This window comes from Spermophilus citellus (assembly GCF_964194105.1).
Source record: "Spermophilus citellus genome assembly, chromosome: 2".
In the NCBI taxonomy this organism is placed as follows: domain Eukaryota; kingdom Metazoa; phylum Chordata; class Mammalia; order Rodentia; family Sciuridae; genus Spermophilus; species Spermophilus citellus.
In genome coordinates this window covers 226,064,034-226,076,133 of record NC_138183.1, presented here as the reverse complement: position 1 = coordinate 226,076,133, position 12,100 = coordinate 226,064,034, and the positions used below count along the sequence as shown (strand labels likewise).

At 48.3% G+C, this 12,100-nt stretch overlaps 1 protein-coding gene across 3 annotated transcripts in view; it reads right to left on the bottom strand.

The window, feature by feature from the left end:
* Positions 1-102: 102 nt before the first annotated feature.
* Positions 103-12,100, bottom strand: part of KIAA1549L (KIAA1549 like) — a 262,887-nt gene continuing 250,889 nt past the window's right edge. For all 3 annotated transcript variants that reach the window (XM_081279968.1, XM_081279969.1, XM_081279970.1), the window contains exons 18-21: positions 9,928-10,025; positions 7,380-7,528; positions 5,192-5,343; positions 103-388 (exon numbers count right to left, since the gene is read on the bottom strand). In XM_081279968.1, the coding sequence (XP_081136094.1) occupies positions 107-388; positions 5,192-5,343; positions 7,380-7,528; positions 9,928-10,025 (681 nt within the window). In that variant the 3' untranslated portion in view covers positions 103-106. The remainder of the gene's footprint in view (positions 389-5,191; positions 5,344-7,379; positions 7,529-9,927; positions 10,026-12,100) is intronic.

The following is a 12,100-nucleotide window of genomic DNA, read 5'->3' as shown; positions in this document are numbered from 1 at the left end:
AGATTCACCCATTGTCTATGTCTCAAGTCCCCACACATTGGGTGTGAGTGACCCAAAGCCTGCTTCCTTGGAGTCTAGAAGTGCAGAGTCCCACGGGGCTAAGGCATTAGACCTGGAACTCAAACATGTCCGTCTGCTTCTTGGCCAGCTTGGCCACCTCCTCCCGGATGGCCTTCACCAGGGCCGCGGTGGAGATGTTGGTCAGGGGGGTGTCAGGTGGGTCGTTCTCTGACAGGCTCTGCTGCGAGGCCGCTGCGGAGGCCACGGGGGCCTGCTCCAGGCTGGGGTGCAGGTTGGTGGGCTGGCTGTACTGGCGAGGAAGCCTGGAGGGTGAGCTCTGCTGATACCGGGACCTGGGGTAGGCCTCGATGTACCCGGGGAGGGGGACCTGTGGAGGATGTTGGGAGAGAAGAGCAGGGCCTGGGATTAGGAGGGAGCTCAAGTCACAGGACACACTGGGTACTGGAAGCAGGAGGGGACTGAGGACAAGGAAAGGGGTTTACAAGAAAACAGAAAATGGAAGCCAAGTACCAATGTATGGATACAAGATCTAGAATGCGTTTAGAAAACAGGTCATTTGGACTCACTGAATATGCTGGTTGGATGAATTAAATAGGTGTTTTAAATCTTGCTGAAAATATTAGGACTATATCTGAGTCTCCATCTGAACCTCCTGGCTTCCTTATTAATTTAAGTATAATCCAGTCACTAGAACTATTGCTTGGGAGTGCAGGGGTTCCTTCTCTATAATAGCTACAAATCCTGGAACTCTGTGCCAAGGGATCTCCACACATTATCTCATTTAATTCTCAGCAGCAGCCCAGGAGGTAGGTACTGTTATCCTTATTTAACAGGTGTTAAATACCGAAGCAAAGTGTGCCCCCAGTTTAAAGTGGCAAAAGCCAGCAAGCTGGGACATGCTTTGCACAGCCGCATCTGGCTCCAAGGGCTAGGAATTAAACTCTGCACTATGGTGTCTTGGATACAGGATATGATCTAGTTTCCTGAAAAAAAAATGTTCTCTTTTCATTTAAAAATGAAAGACACATTGTTCTATACTTAAATACATGGAAACTCTTAGGAATAAGGACAAGGCAAGGACATGGAATTCAGAAGTGACTCTTCCACAGAAAGGGTGCCACAGTTGGAGATGTTGTTCTAGGCTAGTCCACAGAGAGCTTCACGTTCCATAATGCTGGCTGGATCACTGCAGAATGAGTGACACTGCTGCCACAGCATAGGGTGCTGTGGGGAAGGGGGCATGTGTGGGCAGCTCTCTGGGAGAGGCCACAGGGGTCAGTCTACTTCCAGGAAGATGGAACAGGGAAAAGCAAGTTCAAAGGCATGGGGGTGGGGAGGGGTGCAGGGAGGTCAATGACCCCAGGGAGGTGCAGGTCCAAAAGCCACTGAATGCCAGACCATGACATTGAGCTTCCCTGGTGCTTCTGCCTATTTTCTGTATCACACTTCTGAGGAACACAACCCGTTCCCATTCGAAACAGACATGCTCATCTGGGCGCTGGGTGAAGATGGAGCCGGATGGCTGCCTTAGTCTGTTTGGCTGTTATAACAAAATCTCACAAACAGAAGTGTCTAGAAACAACAGAAACTTATTTCTCACAGTTCTGAAGGCTGGAAAGTCCAAGAGCTAGGCACTGGCAGATCCATGTCTGGAAAGGGCTGCTTCCTGGGTCATAGACAACGATCTTTTCACTTTCACATGGCAGAGGGTGAGGGGTCTCTCTTATAATCCCCTTCACATGGGCTCCACCCTTGTGAGCTTATCGCCTCCTGTGTCGCCCCTTTATCATCTTGGGGTGATAGGATTCTACTTTCCAATTCGGAGAAGAGGACACAGACTTTCAGACCATAGCAATAGGGTTGAGCGATGAATCAGAAATTTTGGATGAGGGAATGTATGGTGGGAAAGCAGCGCCCTCTCTTCCCTGCTGGAAGTTCTGATGACCCCTACCAAGAACGCCAGCTTCTAAGATGCACAGCTGACCCTGGTGTGGGAACCACTGCTGGGTATCAGGCAGAGGGGGAGTCTGTGCTTTGGGAAGGACACTCTGGGGAGGATCCGCTGGGGGTGATGCGTTCTGAGGCTACCCAGTGGTCCAGGATGCAAGCAGGGTAAGAAGTCATTGGATCAATATCCTAAGTTTGCGTTTGGGGCTTTCACTTCCCCCGCAAGACCTAACAAAGAAATACAGAAGAGTCAATAGGTGGCAGTGGCAGGTCTCTTTATGTAGCACTTGTAGGTTTCTCTACCTCGTAAAGGAAAACCAGAGTTGGACTGTCAGAGTCCTTGGGCCACAAGAGCTGGGAATGCACAGGTGACCAGGAACCAAGGCCAGGGCATGGGAAGCACATTTCAGATCTCAGCTCAAATTTCCTTGCTCTTGGGGACCTTTACCAGGCTGACATTAGCCCATGCCCCTGTTAGGTGTTTCCTGCAGTTTCTCTACTGTGACAGTCATCCCTCCTGATGCCATTGCCTGTCACAGGTCATCAACTTTGTGAAGGCAGGACGTGGCCTCGCGTGCTTACTGCTGCACCCTAGTGGTCATAATTTGCACATCACACAGCAGCGGGTCCCCTGGAGCCTGGGCTTAATCACTGAAGGATGACGAGCAGGTGTCAAATGGTGGAGAAGGAAGCAGCCACATCCCCTCGTCCTCATTTTAAATTCAGCTAACTGCACATGCTGGTGTGAAAAGAGTCAATGTCCGACTCTTGAGACCCCTTTCTCTGTGGCATCAAGACCTGGTGGCTGGGACAAGCTAGGGACACCTGAGTCTACTGGGGTGGCCTTAGTAATATCCAGAAGCAGGGAAGATGATAGAATATACAGGCTGGTGCTTTTGGGCTGCTTTTCCTTCTCGCACTGGTGTGGAGGGTGTGATCAACCCTCCCCCAAGGGACTATCTTTCTTAAGCTGACAACTGGCCCCTCTGAGAGTTCCTGCATGATTTCTCAGGTGCTCTCAATCCTGTCCTGCCCAGCTTGCTCCAAGCTCCGGGCACACCTCCCTGCTTTGCAGGTGGTAACTGGGCTCCAAGAAAGACCATTTAGGCTGCAGCATCATCTTCTCTCCATTAGAAGCAACTGGTAGGAAATTCATTCTCTTTCACACTGAGGGGGATGAGCCCAGAACGATCCAGTCATTCTGTCAGGAAGGTCAGGCTTCCATTTACTGGGCTCCATTTCCTTCAACTCTAAGGAACATCTAAGGAACTCTAAGGAACTCTAAGCATCTGAACATAGCTACAAGCCTAGCTAAGTTCTCATTTGAAAGTGTCTTGAGAGCAAGGTCAAGGATTTGGAAAATACTTCCTTTTACCAATTCTCTCAGAGCACCCAGTGTTAACACTGCACACGGCCAGTGAGCTGTCAAAGCTGTGGGCTTACTGCCGGTTTGTATAACTTAGAGATGTGTGTACCTACTTTCTGAAGGTATTACATTATCTTGTAGACTTTTAAGACGATTTTATGGAGTCAAATAAGCTCTGAACCAAACAAATTATAGCCAGTGATGTCAGAAAAGCAGAGAATGAAAAAAGAACGGGGGTGGGGGGGCAAACCCCCTAACAACCAAAATAGATGCTATAAAATTCCACAGTAAGATTCACAGACGTAGCAGCAGGAACTCCCTCTAGATCCTCTCTTGGAGCTTATTTACTCCAACTTTTATAATTTACTCCAATAATTATAATGAGCTCAGACATGCTTCATTTGCAGAGAACAGCACATTAGGAAAAACACATTCAAGAATCTGTATTACTGGAAGTGGGGACATTGACACCAATATAAAGTGCCAGCTGGGAGCAAGATCAGGCAAAGAAGAACCATACTGAGCCACGGCAATAACCCCCCCCAAACTGGAGTAGTTTGGAGATACTTGACTTAGGGGCAATAATCCTACCAACCATTGGAGCTCATCCTACAAATGTTCTCTTGGTGTAGTGAGGCCAAACGATGCTGAATGGTTCACAGAAGACAAACGAAATTATGTCACATCCTCTTTTAAAGAAGGGGAAAGAATAGGATTCATTTCAGAAATATGCAAGATGGCATACAGTTTTCAATGTTTTGGAAATCAAAGAAGTTAGCTTTGATCAACAGGAAAGCGAATGCATGTAGGTGCTGTCATTTAAATGTCATACTACTGTAGGGAGGATAGACACTAATGATTAGCTGAGTTGGAGCTGTAGGAGGAGAGTCTGGACTCTAGGGAGAAGGTGAGCCAGACCCTGGTGTCAGGGTGTTTCCTAACTCAAGGATTAACTCCAAATGCTGAGACCAACCTAAAATGACCTAGAGCACCAGGGAACCACCAGGCTCAGCCTGCCTTTCTCATCCACAGTAAGCAGTGTCACCCAGGGACTAGATGACCCACTCCAAAGGCCACCACTAGGCTTTTTTCCCCCCTCATAGAAGCCCCCTTGCAGGTAACCCAGAAGGCAGGTTTGGGCTTGAATACCAGGTAGGTACAGACTGTGCCATATACTCCTAATTGTAAAGAAGGAAGAAACCAAAGGATCAGGACAAGCCAGTCCTTGGCTGGAAGTCAGGCAGGAAGTCTTAGGATGTATATACAAGGTAATTTCAGTCTTGGGTTTCTAATGCTTCATTTGCTGGCCTTGGATCTAAAATTTTATCAATTCTGACAGCTAAAAGAAACAGGTTTAATGAATACTTTGGAGTCATACAGGTGCAGGTATAAATTCTAACGTCGGCACCTTACTCACTGTGTAGGTATTAGACAAGTCACACCACCTGACTGGGCCTCAGTTTCCTCATCTGCCAAATGGGAGTGATCATGGGACCAATAATACCTACCTGATAGGATTTTTGTGACGATTAAATAAGATTCTATACATATGACATCTAACATGGTGTCTGGCACATAGAAAATACTCAACCCATGGTAGCTATTATTATAAAAATTCACTTGATTAGGGTCTTTTGCTAGGAGGTAGAATCTGTGGTGGAAACAGGTCTCAAGTTCCTCTGCCAAAGGGCACCCTGTCTTACCTCACTGTGTCTGTTAAGTGACTGGCTTGGCCATCTGGTTAGTGTGGGGGGGTGCTGTGATAACCCAGCTCTGGGGCTCAGGCTTTTACTCCAGCATCTCCTGAAAGTGTGCCCAGCTGGTGAAATTTTATGAGGGTATCAGCAAGGGTCTCACCGAATCGGCCCACTGGCTTGGGAGCTCATTCTCTCCCGCGTAGGACATCCAGGCTGGGCTCCTGTAGGACGAGGGAGGTGTGGGGATGAAGTAGCCAGTGAAGCCAGGTCTGTTGGCAGCTGGGATGGCGAACACTGCCGGCACCGTGTTACCTGGCGTGGAAGAGGTGGGGGAAGAGCAGATCAGGAGAGGCTGGATTCTGGGATCCAGTGCCGCCCAGAGCCTCCAATAAGGCCAGTTTCACAGGACGCCTGGCTGTCAGCTGGGCTTGAGGTCTTGTTAGATCAGATCTGATTGAGTGGCACTTGTTCTGGGCTGTGACGCTGGTGCAGCTCTGTCTAAGCTACAGTGATCCCCAGCTGTGATGGCCGAGGCTCCAGGGAATGTAGTAACAGGGCAGAGGAGAGGGAACCAGGCCTTCCTTCCTTCTTTGTAGAACCCAGCTCCTTTTTAATATTTTATTTAGAGACACTGTGCAGAGCAACGGGGGGGGGGGTGCCATGCTCAGGGAACCTGGCCTAGAGGCCAAATAGGGGCTAAATCCAGCTGTGCCCTTTTGCCAGGTGTGGGGTCTGCACTCTCCTGGGGGAAGGACAGACTTTTGCTGGGCTCTGGACTTTTCCCACCATCCCATCCCCTGAAGAGGGAGTGGTAGGCCCAGCTGGCAGCCATGGGGCCTGCCTCTGCTCAGACTGGAGGAAGCTGGGGAGCCAGGGGGGACTCTGGCATGGGCCCTAGCTAGAGAATGAGAGGAAAACGTTCTGGAGATGGGGTTCAGGGAAAGCAGGAAACCTCCTCCAGTAAGACAACCCCGGTCACCTGCAGTAGGGGAGGGCAACCTCTCCTGTAACTGACAGGCTCTCTAAGCTTTAACGGCCAAACTCCCCCCCTGAGCCCTTACAACTCCCTCATCCCCATCCCAACACCCTGACCTGCTGGCAAGAGGAAATGACACCCCAGTGTCTGGGTGATTTCCTCCCAGGAGGATGCATGTTTGGGATTTATGTTGTTGTTGTTATCTGTTTGTTTGGTATGAGGAATTGAACCCAGGGGTGCTTAACCGCTGAGCCACATTCCCCCAACCCTTTTAAAAAATATTTTATTTAGAGACAGAGTCTTGCTAAGTTGCTGAGGATGGCTTTGAACTCAGGATCCTCCTGCCTCAGCCTCCCCAGAGGCTGGGAGAATGCATGTTTTTAAAAGTCCAAGAAAAAGAATTGAAAGGAATGGACTTCACCGGTGGAATTCCTGAACGCCATGAAGGCTTTACTAAATGTTGTCAAATGGGTGTTTGCAGTTTTAATCTAAAAGGTATGGTTTGAATGAATTAAAACACTAACTACGTCATGTACAAACCTTGATGTTCCATTTGGACTTTGCTTGTCATAGTGAAAAACTGGAAACAACACTTAATGTCCACCAAGAGGGAAAGGCCGGATTGTGGCGTATCATACACAGAACATCATATGGCAGTTTAAATGAATAAGCTAGTTAGTATGTAGGTAGCAGTCTGGAGAAATCTTGCAAACAATGTTGAATCAAGAAAACAAAATGCAAAAGGAAATGTATAGCATATCACTTATGTAAAATTAAAATGCATGACATGAATATATACTGTTATATAGACATGTATTTGGCAAAAGATTAAAACCCACTACTTACGGTCTGCGAATATCTTGGGGAAAGGGAATTAAGAAGGGGGTGGATAGCTGTAAGCATAAATCAAATTTACTTTTTTCCTTTCTTCCTTCCTTCAATACTGGGGATTGGACCTAGGTGTGTTCTATTACTGAGCTGCATCCACAGCCCTTTTTAGTTTTCGTGGCAGGATTTTGTTAAGTTCCTGAGACTGGCCTCCAACTTGTGAGTCTCCTGCCTCAGCGTCCCCAGGTAACAGGGATCACAGGTGTGCACCACTGAGCCCAGCTGTAATGCTTTAAACGAAATCCCTCACAGAACTGGAAAAATGTCAACATATACCCTGATTTCAAAACTTGGTGTTTTGTACAGTTTCAGATCTTTTAAGAGATAAAATCAGTAGCTCTTCTAGTCAGGATTGTGAAGTCAGAAATGTGGAAGCTCTGGTTCCCGAGGGGGGCAGGTGGAAGTCGGAGTAGATTTGGGGGCCAGGATGGGGAGGGGCTCTGCAGTAGGGACCAGGGCCCTGAGCTTTCCTCCTCCTGCTCACCTGAGTAATTTAAAGCAGACTGATCCAACTGTGTCACGGACACGGGGCCTCTGGACACCTGTGCAAACGAGGCGCTGTCCTGCAGCTGGGCTGGCTCAGGACCTGCGGACTCAGCCATTCGGGTCTTGCTGCCGATGTCTGAGGTGGACCTGGGTAGGGCAGAGGGGCTCTGTTAGCATGGTCCCCAGACCTCAGGGGGCAGGGGGCAGCATCCCTAATACCTTTGGTAGGAGGCTATGACCTCCAAGCCCCACGGGGGCGGAGTCCTGGGGACTAGATTTGTAGGAGAAGCTCAGACTTGTAGGAGCCGTAGGGTGACCAGAGCTGGAGTACCTTTTACATGTTCAAGGTCAGTTCTTGTCTAATGGTGGCTCTTGTGCCTCTGGGCAGGAGAACATTTAATTTCCGGAAAAGAAGCAAAGCAATTTGAATAAGCTAGTTAGTATGTAGGTAGCAGTCTGGAGAAATCTTGCAAACAATGTTGAATCAAGAAAACAAAATGCAAAAGGAAATGTATAGCATATAGCACTGGGTGTTAGCTGGGGTTGGTCAACTTAGGAGGTGATGACATCATTGGCAGCCAATGAGAAGGCTCCATCTAGAATGAGGGGGCTTCCCCTCACCGACACTAGCACAGGTGACCAGGTTGGTGACTGCAGGGCCACATTTGCTACTATGGCAGGAAGTGGGAAGCCCAAGACACTGGGAAGTTCAGGCTGCTCTCAGGAGCAAGGAAACAGCACTTTGTGAACATTATGAATAAAAGAACCTCCCCTCTATTTTTTGGTCCCACAGACAACCAGAGAATCAGGTCCACTTAACACATCTTATTTCAGTAGGCAAATAAGAGTGGCAGCCCGGTGGGGGGATACAGACGTCCCTCCAGCTACAGAAGGTGCATCCCCAAGGCGACTTTCCTCATCAGCAACCTGTCACTGAAGGGACTTTGGGCTCCTCTACAGTTAAATGGGAAGGAGGGAGAGGTGGCTACAGCCGGTGGCAGGCTGTCAGCCCACAGGGCCACCCGTGCAGACAGAGGAGTGGCTGTCACAGTAAGAGCAGAGAAGAGCCACTGCAGGGAGAAGACAGGAGGCAGGTCTTGGTTCGCCTCTTCTCTAAGCCTGTTTCCTCTTTGTAAAATGAAAGGGGTGGACAACTCCGCCTCGAATGTTCTTCCTGATCTAATTCTCTGGGTTTCTGGCCGCCTGACGTTTGGCAAGGATGGCAAATGGTGCAAAAGGGTGATGGAGGAGACGGTGGCGGAAAGAAGGACGAAGAAACAGACGTTGGCCATGGCACAGATGGTGACGTCAAGGCCCTCCAACCCAGAGCTCTGGGGATAACAGAGAAGCCCCCTCCTGTTCCCCAGGAGGGTTAGATGTGGGGGTTGCAATGATCTGATATCCAGCAGGGTGGGTGGTGGTGGCTCAGACCTCCCTCCGGCCTCCCTCCCTCTCCTGGGCTCCCACATGCTGTTCCAGACTTCTGCTACTATTTCCAAAGCCCCATCCTAGGAAAATTACTGGGTTCTATTCCATACACTCTTCTGAGACCCCCTTCTGGGAATTCCAGAGCTTTTGAAATCATGTAGGCCATTACAGGGGCCAGAGAGGCAAGGCAACTTGCCTGGGGATACACAGCATATTCCTGGTAGATCAGGGACTGGAACCCTGCTCAGCTGCTCCCCAGCCCATCCTGGTCTCCATTGGCACCCAGGGGTGGCATCTATACAGCTCCACATTCTAAACCACTGGAACTGAGTCAGGATCTTTTTTGGGTGCCACTCCTGTTTTCTTCAGTATTTTCAGAATCTAGGCCTGTGGTCCTTAGATGAGTGTTACTAGTGTGTTGGCGGGGAGGCTGGGGAGGGAAGGCCAGGGATGTGGCCCATGGGTACCCCCCAGGGCAGAACTCTGGACAGCAGGATTATCCCAACCTTTCCTACTCATGGCTTTTATATTTCTTGTCCATATTTATTAAAAATGAGTGTTTCTTAAATCATTATAGAGCAGAGAAAAGGTTTAACACATGCCTCATATGATCCGAGTTCCTATGTTTTCAGCTCCTTCCTCTTAGACATCAGGAGTTGGGGGTGGGTGACCAGAGGCACTCCTCCCTGGACACCACACTTAAATAGCAGAGCAGCTGCTGAGTGTCCAATGTGGCTGCAGGAGGCATTCAGACTTGTAGCAGCCACTGTGGCAGCCATGTTGGAGTCATTTTTAGATGTTCAAGATCAGGGACTGGGCTTTCAAGGTATGGGGCAGTTGACCTTTGTGTGTGTGTGTGTGTGTGTGTGTGTGTGTGTGTGTGTGTGTGTGTGTTTGACTGTAGATTAGCAAGGATTTCTATTCAGGATATTTAGGAAGTCCTGAGAGTTGGTCCACCGACCCTCCCCGGGCCCCACTTGGGGTGCCACAGATACACAGGTGTCTGAACAGGTGGGTGCCTTGAAAGCGCAGAACAGGAAAGACATTTCCTGGTGCTGCTGTCCACAGACCACACCTTCCCAAATATTCCAAACAAAGCAAAGAAAGGAGCGTGTTACCGCCTGAGAGAAGCAACAGCCACCGGGCCAGTCCGGGGAGGTACAGGTGGAGGGGGAGAGCCCATGACCATCTCAGGAAGCTGGGAAAACCTGTAGGCCTGTGAAAGAGACACAAACGGAGCGAGATCTGTTAAAACCCAGCGTCAGTCGGCACGCAGGGTCCTCCTATGTAAGGAGGAAGTGAGGCTCCAAGGGCCTGACATTCCTTCCTCCTGAACGCCTTCCCCTACCTCTCCTGCCTCATCTCTCACCACCCTCTCCTTGCTCGGGCCACTGTCTTTAAGAGCCCTTCAGTGTTCCTAGAACATAGCCAAGCTCCTTCCTGCCTTGGGCTTTGCTCCCTGCTGTTCCTTCTCCTGGGGATGCTCATCTCTCAGTTCTGCCCCTGGAGAAGGCCTTTCATTTTGGCAAAGGCCGCTTTTTGGTATTGTAATGTTGCTTGGTTATTTATTACCTGACACTGGCTCGACTGTAACCTAAAGGCTGTAAGGGCAAGGGCTTCGTTGTCAGCAACATCCTTGTGCCTGGAACAGTGCCTGGTATACAGCAGGCAGTAAGTACTGGATGAATGAATGTGATTGACTTTCTTATGAAAGGCAGGTTTAGCAAAGGAAAAGCAATGGTTTTGGGGTCAGGAGGGGTGTGTGGAGGTTCTGATAACTAGATTTTATTAGATCCATCTCTAGGCAAATCAGGTGAACTTCTCTGGACTCCTGTATCTTCTTCGGAAGTGGAGACATTGATGCTCTACCCAGAGGGCAACTAAGAAGACAGGCAAGTGAGCATTTGTGCAAGGATTTTGCAATCTATAAAGTGCTATTCAAGGATAAGGGATTGAAACTCTTACCAAAGTAATGACTTTCATCCAAATTTGAGGGGATAAAAGAAAGATAGGTAGAGATGGACAGAATCAGAAAGAGTCAGGCCGCCGCTTCCTTTAGCAAGAGAAAAATATAGAAAAGCTCTCTGGGAAGACAAAGCTTAAGTAGTGCTTCTCATCCATGTCTTTCTTCAGGCATCTTGCCTACCACAGCTCTCAAAGAACAGGATGACAGGACTTGAAACCTGAAAGCATCAGCATCAAAAGCTGCAGCACTGGGAATCCACAGCAGGATTCTTTAAGCTGAATGAGGTCTTTCCCCCTCCAGCATTATGGCAGTCTACCCACCTGGAAGGGCCACGCCAGGCAGAAGCAATGAGGCTCTGGGCAATGTGTACTTTTAAATGCACTGTGAAAACTGCAAGCTGTGAGGAAAGTCTTCAACAATACCTCCTCTGTCTACCTCCTTCCCCAAACACCTCAGCAAACTAAAACAAAACCAGGAGCTGAAACCAGAGGTGGAGATAGAAAGTAGAAAGCAAATATAAAAGGTGAGATTACCCAGACGATAAATGCCACTCTGATAATCGATTAAGAGATGAAGCCTTGGAACAGGGGAAGGTCAAGGCAGCTCAACTGGGGACACTAAGGTCCAGTCTTGGTACTTTGGCAAGTAGAAGCGATCGTAAGTCCTTTTTGAAGTGTCTCAAAGTAGGTTCTCAGGATTAGTACAGATTAAGATGAAGCAAAGAGGAGGTCATAATCCAAGACCATAAAACAAACCAGGAGAGAAAAATGAAAGACTGTAGGGAAAAAAATACCCAGATGTACAGGGCCTGAAGTTTCCAGATACAAAACAAGAAATAAAAATGTAAGATATGTTTTAAACAAACAATTGATCAGAGAGATGCTATCAGGAAAGACCCAGCATACATGAAAAACAATTTTTAGCTGTAATCCCAGCAGCTCAGGAGGCTGAGGCAGGAGGATTGCAAGTTCAAAGCCAGCCTCAGCAACTTAGTCAGCTCTCAAGAAACTCGGCAAGACCCTATCTCTAAATAAAATATAAAAAAGGGCTGGGGGTGTGGCTTGGTGGTTAAGGCCCCTGGGTTCAATCCCCAGTACAAAAAGCAAAAACAAAAACACCTCCAAACCTTTCAGAAGTGATTATTGAGATAAAATATTCAATGTAGGGGAATTAAATAATAGATTAACATGGCTGAAGAGAGAATTAACAAATCTGAAAATAGGATTGTGGAAATTACTAAAAATTAAGCACAAAGAGACAGAGATAGAAAATATAAAAGATACAGAGGATAGAATGAACAGATCTAAGATGCAAAGAGTTAAAGT